We start from the raw sequence: 12231 nt of genomic DNA on the forward strand, positions 1-12231 counted from the left end.
CAAATAACTATAAATTAAAAAATTAAAAAAAATTAAAACAGAAAATTGAAAATTATTATAACAGAATATTTAAAATAATTATAACAGAAAATATAAAATAATTAGAACAAAAAATTTTAAAAATTAAAACCGAAAATTAAAATAATTAAAATTATTTCATTAAAAAGAATAAAATTAATTCTTTATATCAATAAATAATTAATTCAAATGAAACAATTTAATTCAAAGAAAATTCATATAACTATAAATTTAAAAATTAAAACAAAAAGTTTAAAATAATTATAACATAACATTTAAAAAAATTAAAACACAAAATTAAAAATTATTATAACAGAACATTTAAAATAATAACATTTTAAATAATTCAAACACCAAACGCATAAATATAAACATTAAATTAAAACATAATATAACAAAAAAAAAAATTCAACCTAAGAATCGGGTATGGAGAATTGACAGGGGCTGAATCGGATCTCCTTAACCAAAGCATGCATCGAATCTGGACATTCGATGAAGGCTGAATCGCTTATGGAGATCTGATTCAGTCCGTGTCGACTCTCCATGCTCTATTCACCCAGATCTGCACAACAAATCTACTAGCTTCTACTATGTATAGAAAACAACAGAAACCAACCTCCGTTGGGTGCTCGCACGGACCATGGGTGGGTATTTCTTTGCACTGGCCGGCGCTGGAGGAGCTCCTCTATCTCTTTGGCCTTCCAACCTCAACAGGAAGAATATTTGATTGTGTGTGTCGTGTACCTGCAACCATTAAAGAAAACTCTGAAAACCACACCAGACACCATCTATAGACAGAAGGAGAGTGGAAGCACTACCTTCGCGTGGACAAGAAACGAGACGACCTTTATGCGAGAATGGACGAACTCTATCTGTGACAATGGACAACCTGTGTGCGAGAATCGATAATGGAAGAGGAAACTGCTGTGTGTGCTAGGTGCTACTGGAAATATTCAAATTCAAAGAAAAGGCAGAGGAGAGGGTGGTCTCTATGGCTCTCTAGAGAAATGAGCACTGTCGAGAAATGAGATGCGATGAATGAAAATGAGATGCGAGAGAACAATCATGGAAATAATATGTGTGCTCACTGTGGGAGAATCTTTGACCACTTTTAGTTTCTTTTTTTTTAAATATTAAATCTTTTTAATTATGGGTAATGCAGGCATTTTAAAATTTTTTGGAGATGGAAGATGAAACACTCCGTATCTAAAGGGAAAAAGATACAAGATATAAAGGACAATATAAAACATGAGAGTTTCTTTCTGTACCTTCAAGCTCGTTATACCTCCAAATTATTAAAAATAGATGGATAAAGAGTTACAAATATGAAAAACATCCATAAATTTCTAAATTTGATTAAAATTCAATCAATTTCGAAAAATAATTATGTTCTCTTTAGATTTTAAAATCTAATTTTACTTTTATCAAATTTCAAAAATTTGATAAAAATAAAATTAGATTTCAAAATCCATGTCGAATTAGTTTTTAAAATTCAATTTTGCCAGAATTAATTTCTAAAGTAAAATTTTTTACCGTAGGTTAATTTTGACATTTAAAAAAAATTAGAAGTAAAGGGAGAAAAATTTGAAGGTGCAAGGAGAAACTCCCACACTTTGTTATTGAACTTTTATACTTTAATAGATTTTAACGTTAAATTTTTAATTTTTGGACTTTTATTATGAAGCTTTCAAATTTTAAAATTTTGCAATTGAATTTTCAATTTTACGTTTCTATCATTTAGATTTTAATTTCCTAACTGTATGCTAATATAATTAAAAAATAAGTTAAAAATTAGAATATTTAGACCCATATTTTTTATTTATTATAATCATGTTTAAAATCTTACCTAATTCAAATTTCTAACATTTTATTTAGATTAATGTTCAGATAGTGTTAAAACATGTTCTACATCCATAGAAAGTTATATTATAAGAAATAAAAAGAAGAAAATAAAATAAAATTCTTCTCAAATGAAAATTAATTTATATAAAATATTTAAAAGTTATATGAGAAAATTTTTAATAGGACACTTTTGACAAATAAGAAAACAATAAGAATAAGACGATGCGACCTTAAATTAATTTTTTGTTGTTTTAAACAGTGGTTATCTATATATATATATATATATATATATGAAAATTTTCTTTTGCATTTCTTTGAAAGTGAACTTTAAGTTTGCTAGTAATTAAAAATTCGTCCATCTTATTCTATTCATGAATTTGATAAGGTTTAATTTGTCATCAACACCACTAATATGTCTCACATAAGAAAGTTTTACTAAATTTTGGTTGTCTAATTGAACTATTAATAAAATGAAACATTTTTAACCTTTACATGTCGAAACACTTACTTCCTTAAGAAAATAACTCTTTTGATAACTATGAATAGAAAATAAAATGAAGTATAAATATTAATAACAACTGTCACTCAATTCGATAAAAAAAAAAAGAATGTTAGTTAATAAAAATAAATGAATCCATATGATACTCCTAATTTCATAAACATGATAATGTAAGTTTTTTAAAATTATTTATTTAAAAAAAATAAGTTTGGTGAAATAATTATGATTAAGATAAGTTATAATTCATATTATAAAAGTCATGTTTATTATGATTGTTTTTATTTTTGTTGAATGATTAATAGCTTATTTAGAAAACATCTTGTATGGTAACTGAGGTGAATTTTGAGATAAATAATTTATTACACCCTTAACTTTGATATTATTTGATAAAAATGATTTTGTATTTTTTTATTTATTTTACTTTAAGGTTGGCCTAAGAAGACAAAGATTCCTTTAACTCCATTACTGAATTCTGTTGAAAACAAAATTGCAATTATGCTTTTGAATTCCTCTCCCTTGACGATTACTTTCTATCATAGAAAACCATTTTCTTCAAATGCTCTTATCTTGCACCATTCTTTCCCACTCCCACAGTCACCCTCTTCTTCTTCGTTGTGCCTCAGCGTCGAACCCATTTTCACAAACTCCTTCACTTGCACTCTCACACATTCACCTACCCAGATGTACGTGTACCCTGACCCAATTCCCGAATTTGCAGAATCCGTGAGTACATGCATTTTGCCGTGTAAATTTGCCCATGCTGAAACCTCATGCTGTTTATTGATTCCATTATTTGAGGTATGTTGCAGGAGAGCCAGAAGTTCAAAGTTGAACTCTTTCAGAAGCTTTCGGAGGACGTGGACGAGTTCGGGGATGACCTCGATGAGGTTGTTGCCGTTTGCACTCAGGTCAATGTCGTTTTCCTTTTCAAAAACTTAACTTTATGGCGAAAACTTTTGTGGGTGTTGTTTGGTTCTTGTTTTCTTCTAAAGTTTCATCAATTATATTTGGTGTAAAAAATAATAAAGAAAATAAAAAGAACTCATTCGAATGTTTGGAAGTAATTGCTGGTACTCAGATTTGTTGATTGTACTTGAGTGCTAGGTGTTCGGGAAAACGACTGAATCGAGATATTATTCAAGCTTAATTGTACTTTGGTTCTGTAATTTAGCATTTCGATCTTATAGTTAGTCTTTTCGATCGATTTTGAACTAATTTTTCCTTGATGGCATTGAAGCTAACAAACTGTTTAACAGATATCATATGCTGACGTGATTTAGTTGCACCTCTTGGTTCTGCTAATTCTGATATCACAATCGTGAGGAACAAAAAATGTAATTAAGTTGTTCAATTATGTGTCAGGCAAGGCAACATGTTAGGTTTCACGTGAGCAAAACCTGTTAAATGTTTGATGGAAGACCAAGATAGAACTAAAATCACACAATTATAACTGTATAATTAAACTTATTATTTATTAAAATATAACAATAAATTTAAAATTATGTGGGATTAGGACATTTTCTGCAACTTTGTAAGTTTCCTGTTGTCCATTTTTTCCATCAGTTATATGTTTAACTTATACATCAATGATTGACTCTTTAGATTTTGGTATGATTTGATGGTGAGAGATTCTTATAACCTGGCTTACAGCTTATTAGGTCAATTCCTGCTGGAATTTATCTAGTCTATTATCTTCAGACTTCATTGTAGATGTGATATCAATTTGAAAAGCAATATATATTACTACTTTGATATGTCCTTTTTGCTCCACAATTTTACAAATCTTGTTTTGTACTCATTCACATTTATCAATTGCACATAATGGTATGAACACCCGTGTGTGTAGACATACACATCAATCAATCTCTCTCTCTCTCCTTTTCTTTTCTTCTAGTTTTTTATATGAAGTCTTCCAGTTTCTTAATTAGATTTTAATTGCATATTGATCAGTCTGCATTTCCGTTTTGTTATTCAATAGCTCAGAGGCAATTATTATATCTAAGGTAATATTTGACTATCTTTGTTTAAATAGATTGTTGTTTGTACCAGTTCACTATTTGAGTTAGAGTTAGGATGTACATGTTTTCTCTCTTAAGTGTTCCACATCATCTTTCTCTAGAGATTTAACGAAGTTGTTAGTAAAAGAAAATAATTCTTTATCTCTTGTTTCAATAATACGAAAAGGGGACATACTTGAAGGAAGTGTTATTAATGTTTTTTTTACTCATTGCATATAAGTGCAAAAACTTCTTTTGATTAAAAAGATAAATTACTGCAATGGTACTGTAATGGATTTAGTTAAAGACGAGGACGAGAGCAATGGATCATCTTGCATATAGACCAAGTTTCCCCATGAGTAAGCATCCTTTTACAAAATTATAATGAATAAATACTTAAAATAAACAATTTATATACACTGCATTTGTCTCTAGAGATTTTATAACAAACAAATGAAATTGAAACTTGAAAGATATGAATTAAATTCCTGATAATACCCCTGTTAATTGCCACATCTAAAGTTTAAGAAACATTCCTCTCGTTTCATAATTTGGTGGCCAGCATTCATACCTCAAAAAGAATTTGTTCACCGATGTTTGTTTCACTACTCTTTTCCTAGAAGCAATCACGTCAAATAAATAAAAATGCCACAACTTTTACTGATATCATTTTGTTCCAAATTTCAAGTGACATTTATATGCACCTCTTGTTTTCCCCTTTTGAGTTATCAAGTCTTAAGTTACGGGAAAATAGAAATTAAATATTCCTCAATGATTTGTCTAACAAATCTTAAGTTAGCTTTACCTGTCTACTCGTAACCACCATTTCGTTAATCTGGTTCAAATCTCCCCAAGTTGGGGTTCTCAACAATGTGTGGCTGAATTTTAAAAAATATCCTCATGTCATCATTTGATAGGACTTCAGTGTCAAGGATATAAGAAATTGATCTAAGCAAATCCTATCATAAAGTACGGTAAATCCCTGGTAAATCAAACAATACTTAATGGTAAGTTGGTAACAGCAACATTCCGAGTTTGGTACAATTGCAGCTTCATATATTCTTAGTATGTGATTGAATTTTAGTTAAAATTCTCAGTACGTGATTGAATTTTAGTTAAAAAATTAAGTTGAGTTGAACTTAATTGAAATTAAAAAATGTTGTTGTAATTTTTAAGTTAATTAAAATTTGAAGTGAATTTTGTTTCTAATTGGATCTAAAACAATGTTAAATATATTAACAGTGATCAATGAAAATTGAAAATTGGTTTAAGTCTTCCAACAGAAATCGAAACACACCCTCTAATTATGGATGTATCACTCTTGTGTCAATTTTTATTACCTACTAGTAGTTATGAACCCTGCGTAACTTGATGGAAATTGCTGGAGATTTTCTGGCCAATTCCCTGTTATTCCGTATCCAATCAAGATTTAAGGGCTAGGATTCCAAAGCCTTCATGAACTTCAAAATTGTAGTTCATTTCTATTAACATCAGATTTGATGTCTCTTAGCAAGCGTTGGGTTTTACAGAATCGTAGAGTAGGTATGTACAGAAGCTTAACAGATGTGAGGTGATATGTTTTGTATGTGTTTTGCATTCGATATAAAGTCTGACTTAGTTAACAAAGCACTTGCTTAGAAAAAGAATGCTTTTATGTCTTGGTTTCTCTTTGAACTCGATTAGTTATAATAATAATGTTGCCTTTTGTTGGAAACAGATTTTTAGTGAGTTTTTGCACAAGGACTATGGGGGTCCTGGGACATTGTTGGTGGAGCCATTCACGGATATGATGGTTGCTCTAAAGAAGAAGAAATTAGCAGGAGCAGCCCTGGCTGCAAGGGCATCACTATTATGGGCACAAAAATATGTTGATAAAGATTGGGATGTTTGGAACTCAACACTAAAATGACTTCTTCTTTACAGTTTTTTACTTTTGCAATGTAAAGATTTCTATTTGCTTGTAACATGTGAATGCTTCAACAAAAACAAAAGTAAATTCACTTGCAGTAGATTTTGACATTCACCATTTATTTAATTTTCCTCTTCTTCTTGGAGCTATACAATCATGATGTCCCAGGAAAATGGTTATTTAGTTGTTGAAGGTGAAGGTGTGATTGATGATGGAAGAGAATACTCTATTTCAAACCTTTGTTGAACTTCTTAGCCCATATATCAAGTATTCAGCTAGGAGGAGCATCAAGAAAGAGGCAATCAAACCATGCTCTTGAGACATCTTACATTCACATCCTAGCACAACTCAGCTGCTAGACTCTGAGATGCTTTGTAAAGAGGGACGCCATGATTTCAGCTTAAGCGCAGCATGTGTGGAATTCATTAGCCTGTATCTGTCTGCCCTCATTCCCTGAAACTCATTATGCAGTAACATCAGTACTCGTCAACTATAAAGACACAAACACAAAAAATGAAGACATAAATTGCATATAAGTAGCACCCTGCTTATGGTTTCTTTTTCTTAGTGCTCTTTGTTTCTGAAGGAGTGCTCCATATTATTATAACATCCTTCCTATGTTCTGTGTCATACCAGTAGCAAGTTAAGAACACTAAATATTTATACAAATTTTTTCACGAGTACTTATAAGAGAAGAAAAATGAGATGAATTTCTCCAAAGTATATACAAAATAATTTGTAGAACCTTTTGTATTTAGTTTTATTAAATATTAATTTTAACTAGACAGAAAAACTTGTTTACTTTTCTACCTCCTTTAAGTATTTCTATAGAATTTATCTAAATAAGACCTTGGTGCTGAGTGAATTATTAGATCCAAAGTGTTTATTCATGTCAAAATTCCCAACTTTATTAAAAAATGTTGTAAGCTTCAGGTTGATGCAGGTCATAGCTATAAGACGCTCAACCAAACACATCTAAGTCTTCCACAGAATCACTTTGGATAGATTGAAAAACTTGATAAAATAATATTCAACCAAAAAGAGAAAAAAAAATTGCTGATGAGTAACAGAAGCACACCTGATATATATTTCCTGTGTCCAACATCCCTCCAGTATCACCATCTGAACTTGCCTTTTCCAGTTGCATTATTTGCATACTATCCGCTGTCTTCCCATGAGGCTTCTTCATCTTTGCATGTTTCTTTGCTTTCAAAGCCTTCACAACGTCTGAAACCCAGAAACAGAAAAACCATTTAGAGCATTAAACTAACTAAACAAACGCATACCCTTCATAGTACATTGACCACTACATGTCTGTTGGAAACTCAGCCAAAAATCACATCAATTTAGCTTTAAAAAAAAAATTTTAACCACCAAGTTCTAGAAACACACAAGTTATTGCAACTGGCTTCACCATATACCTTGAGTAGTGACCAGCCTGTAAGCATGGCCAAGAGTTAGAGTCTCATTGGGGCGAAGCAGCTTCACTCGGGTGAAAAGCACTGTCTTCTGGTCCTGATTCTGCCCTTGTGGCACAGCCAATGGTATGATCAAAGACACATAATAGCCAGGATTAGTCCTCATAACCTCACTTGCACTGACTGGCCAGTACAACCTCTCTATCTTCCCAGATGGGTGTTGGATCACAAGAGCTGCAGCATCAACAGCTTGGCAATTCCCCATCTCAATCAACAAAGAACCAAAAGATGAACAATGGCTTCTGAACTGAAGAATGTGTGAAGAAGGAAGTGAGCAGTAATGAAAACTGAAAAGGGTCTTTTTCTGCACAGCTCTATCCCTGCACCCCACAGCAGTTGTATACCACAGTCTTTCTCTCCAAAATGGCCTTCCCAAGTCAATTTAAAGACAAGTTGGTATTAATGGGAGAAGGAGCACGAAGAAAATTATTGTGGACTTTGGCGTAATAATTATTATTGATGTAGTAAAATAATGTGACACTTAATATTTTATTTATTTTTATATATCTGGATATGACTGATCGGCACCGGCACGGGCCTCAGAAAAGGGTGGTAGTGCCACGTGGCGAGAGGAGAAAGCTTAGGATGTTTACAGGGTCAAGGATCTGTTTAAGGTATGGTTTTTGGTTTTTAGTGTAACATTTTGGCTAAAATAACATATTTAACCGCAAAGCTAAGGAGATTGTTTTTGGTGCACACGAGACGACGACACTCCTATTAAAATGTCTTTGTTATCTCAGCTTCTTCTACCTTCTCAAAAATAAAAAATAACACTTCCCACCTTAAATTAAATTTATTTTTAATATCTAGTATTTGTTAATTGTTGAATATCACAGATAAAATTTAGAAGTGCCAATATTAATTCGGATCAGTGTAATAAATTGTAGAAAGTTGTTTAATTCTTTTACAGTAATAATTTTAAATGTCAGAAGTATTTATTTATGTAAATATACATTAATGCATTAATACAATACAGTATATAATCTGAGAGAACGTAGATAGACGAACTGTTGTTGATTGGTTTTGAAGTGCGGATGCAGTTAAGTGACTTCAAAGGGATTTATTGCGTGGCTGGCATAGTACAGTGTTCAAGTTATTATTAACTAGGACTATCTTCCCACTCTTTTCTCATCTACGTCTCTTTCTTTTCGTTTCATCTAGTTTTTGCTTCCTAAAATTTCAGTGTTGGAAATCATTCTTTAATTCTAACATGATAAATATATTTTTATTCATTGTTCTAAATTTTCATACAAATTAATTCTTAAATTTTATAATCAAATGGATATGATATTTTTAATATAATTATGTTAAATTATTTTTATATATCAAATGTTGTTTTCACTAAGTGACATATTTAAGTTTAAATACTAATTTAAAATATTGTTTAATACACATACCAATTAGTTATATCTATTTATTTTTAGATGGACAATCAAATTTTAATTTCATGTCTAAATTTAAGAATTAAAAATATATTTAATTTATATATATATATATATATATATATATATATATATATATATATATATATATGTTTTGGTTGATATTCATGAACGTAAAGAAGTCGAGAAAAATGAAAAAGAATTTTTAAATCTTTTCAAATACTAAAAGTAATTTAGATAATTGATGAGTGTTTCGAATTGCATAAACAATATTAGGTGACACTTACAATTAAAAAACACGAGTCCTCTAACGATCACATGTAAAGGTTGAGAAAAAATAATATATATTAATTAAATTTATATTTTTTAAATTTATTTAAATGAATTTATTTTAAATCTAAATTTACATTTGATTTTAAATTAAATTCACTTAATTGAATTAAATTTAAATTGGATTTGTTTTGAATTTTAAAAATCTAATATAGGTACATTTAATTTAAGTCAAGACAGTTGAGAAGTAGGTTGAATTAAGTTGATCAGATTCAAGGTTTAACAAAGTCAAATAAAGGTGAAGCATTAATTGAGTTAGTCTAAGATGAAGGTTAAGTAATGTCAATCAAGACAAAGTTGAGTTTATCTCGGTCGAAGATCAAATTGAATTGATTGGGATCGAAGGTCGAGCTAAGTAGGTCGGAGTCGAAGGTAGAGTAAAATTGACCTAATTGAAGATCAAGTGAAGTCAGCTAGAGTCAAAGGTCGAGTAGAGTCGGCTCGAATCAAAGGTCGATTAGAGTTGGCTCAAGCCAAAGGTCAAGCTGAGTTAAACCAAATCGAAGGTCAAGCCAAGAGTTCCCTAACCGAAGGTTAACCCAAATCAGCCTATACCATAGGTCAACTTAAATGGGTCTAGGCCAAGGGTTAATTTGAGTCGGTTCAAGCCAAAGGTTGACTTGAGTTATCCCAAGTTGAATGGTTGATTTGGATCATCCCAAGGCAAGGTCTAGCCTAGCTTAATAATCCTAAACCTAATGTCAAACTAAGTTGGTATGATCCTTTGTCGACCGACACCTAAGTTGAGCCGAATCAACCCAAGTCTAAATGGAGTCGAGTTGGCATGAACCTAAGAAGAGTCAAGTCAATCTGAATCAAAAATGTCTCTAGTTTTTTTAGACCAATGTTGAGGTGAGACAGTCCAGACCCAAGTTAAATCAAGTTATCCTACAAAACCATTATGAGGTGTTCCCTTAAATCTTAAACTATGATAGTCTTTACTCTTAGAGTTCTTCTTGAATCTCGATATTTTGTGTTGTTTTGGGAATGAGGTACCTGCACACACACATGATTGACTATTTTTCTATCAAGAAAACTTTCTCATATCTCGAAGGCATTTTCCATTATATCATTCCCTTAACTATGTTCTTTTTTCTTTTATGTAATTTTATTCCATGTGTATCAAATCATTTTATCATTTTACTTTTTTTAATATTTTTATTTTTATTAGAATATTATTTTGATAATTTTTATATAATTATTTTTGTTTTCTAATTCGCTCTCATAAATATAATTCTACCACCATAATTATATAAAGATATTTCATTTACTCTAATATAATGATTTAATGCTATTGTCATGAATCTTGTTAAATCCTTTAACATCATCTAATTAGAAAAAATGAATTAGATAAAATGAAAAGTTAATGTATAAATTTGAATTATTATTAGTTTAATAAATTTTTCTCTACGATTCAATATAATCTTTATTTATTATAAGATGTTGGAAATCCCACATCGACTAAAGATAAGACGAATTTATAATATATAAGTGAGATGCAAACCACCTTACAAGTCGATTTTATGGGATTGAGTTAGACTTAAACCTACTTTCTAATATAAAAAAAATTAACAAATAGATATTTGAAATGTTTTTAAATTTGAATATTTATTTTTATTTTATATATTTTTTAAAATATTAACTTTACCAACTTTGTTTAATTTATTTTTACAAAATTATAAATATTTTTGTTATCATGAAATTTTATTTGTGTAATTGTAATATATTTTATCTTTCAATTTTACCCAATTATTATTTGATATTTTGATTTATAGTTTATTATTATAATTTATCTTTAAATATTTGACACTCAAAATGAGAATATATCCTTATATTATTAAATATTTGAAAATATTATATTTTATTTGACATTATTTTTTTTTATAAAAAATAATTAATTGATATTAAAACAATAAAAAAAAGACAATACGGTATAGTTATATCTTTTGCAAAAAAAAAAATAAGGATGAGATTGAAACAAAAATCTTATATTTAAATATAGAGAAGAAGATGACGATTAATTCTTACTTTAGAAATAAATATAAAATAATAAATTCTCGTTTCATTTCTATATATTCCATAAAGTGAGTACTCTAAAATAGCATAAATATTTACGAAGTTGGTGTTAGTATTAATCTACTTAGCCAAACTAATTACTAGACTTAAAACTATACCAAAATCATAAGGAGAATTTAATTGTATACCTTTTTTAACATATTAAATTAGGTGAGATTAACGGAATTTTCATCTATTGTCTAATAGGGAAAGACTTGAAAGCCTCTTAGTCTAGTGTATTGCTTTTATTTCCGTCTTTTGCAAAGAAAAAAAATTGATAAAAGAGCTTGTTAATTTCAAATCTAATCAACATAAACATTCTTCCTCCCCAACACAATACTCTTCTTTGTGCACCTTCACTTTCCACAAAAGGGAGAAACTTTGCTCCTTTTAGATCTTGTTCTTTTGAGTGGATTTGAAGAAGTGGATTTGAGGGGATTTGAGAGGATTTGAAGATAATTTTTTTTGTCGTTTTTTTGAGCGAGTTTGGAGGTAAATAAGAGTGAATTTGAAAATAAAATTTTTGAGAATTAGTATAGAATTGTATTGACGTGACAAATTAAAAAAAATTATTTTCAAATTCACTCTCATTTACTTCCAAATTCGCTCAAAAAAACGACAAAAAAATTATCTTCAAATCCTCTCAAATCCCCTAAAATCCACTCCCTCAAATCCACTCAAAAAGGTTATTTAAATTGTAAGATTTTTTTTATATAATGAA

At 29.8% G+C, this 12231-nt stretch overlaps 2 protein-coding genes across 2 annotated transcripts; one reads left to right on the plus strand and one right to left on the minus strand.

Annotated features, from left to right (window-relative positions):
- The first annotated feature begins 2824 nt into the window (after nucleotides 1-2824).
- Nucleotides 2825-6832, plus strand: LOC124838640 (protein PLASTID REDOX INSENSITIVE 2, chloroplastic-like). The gene is made up of 3 exons (XM_047314297.2): nucleotides 2825-3082; nucleotides 3169-3267; nucleotides 6074-6832. The coding sequence occupies exons 1-3, from the start codon at nucleotides 2855-2857 to the stop codon at nucleotides 6263-6265; spliced, it is 519 nt and encodes a 172-aa protein (XP_047170253.1). The 5' UTR covers nucleotides 2825-2854; the 3' UTR covers nucleotides 6266-6832.
- LOC124838641 (uncharacterized) lies at nucleotides 6329-8144 on the minus strand. Its single transcript, XM_047314298.2, has 3 exons — nucleotides 7687-8144; nucleotides 7344-7492; nucleotides 6329-6718 (listed from the first exon to the last, which is right to left on the minus strand). The coding sequence occupies exons 1-3, from the start codon at nucleotides 7946-7948 to the stop codon at nucleotides 6614-6616; spliced, it is 516 nt and encodes a 171-aa protein (XP_047170254.1). The 5' UTR covers nucleotides 7949-8144; the 3' UTR covers nucleotides 6329-6613.
- Between the last annotated feature and the right edge of the window lie 4087 nt (nucleotides 8145-12231).

Source organism: Vigna umbellata, chromosome 1, assembly GCF_029865625.1.
Source record: "Vigna umbellata cultivar VRB3 chromosome 1, Vumbellata_1.0, whole genome shotgun sequence".
NCBI classification, from domain to species: Eukaryota; Viridiplantae; Streptophyta; class Magnoliopsida; order Fabales; family Fabaceae; genus Vigna; species Vigna umbellata.

Bases quoted from the DNA above. Each gene is read 5' to 3' on its own strand.
- LOC124838640 (XM_047314297.2), top strand. From the start codon at position 2,855: ATGCTTTTGAATTCCTCTCCCTTGACGATTACTTTCTATCATAGAAAA. The intron at 3,083-3,168 runs GTGAGTACATGC...GGTATGTTGCAG, and splicing joins TTCCCGAATTTGCAGAATCC to GAGAGCCAGAAGTTCAAAGT. The intron at 3,268-6,073 runs GTCAATGTCGTT...TGTTGGAAACAG, and splicing joins TTGTTGCCGTTTGCACTCAG to ATTTTTAGTGAGTTTTTGCA.
- LOC124838641 (XM_047314298.2), bottom strand. From the start codon at position 7,948: ATGGGGAATTGCCAAGCTGTTGATGCTGCAGCTCTTGTGATCCAACAC. The intron at 7,493-7,686 runs GTATATGGTGAA...TCTGGGTTTCAG, and splicing joins CAGGCTGGTCACTACTCAAG to ACGTTGTGAAGGCTTTGAAA. The intron at 6,719-7,343 runs GTGTGCTTCTGT...AATGAGTTTCAG, and splicing joins ACACAGGAAATATATATCAG to GGAATGAGGGCAGACAGATA.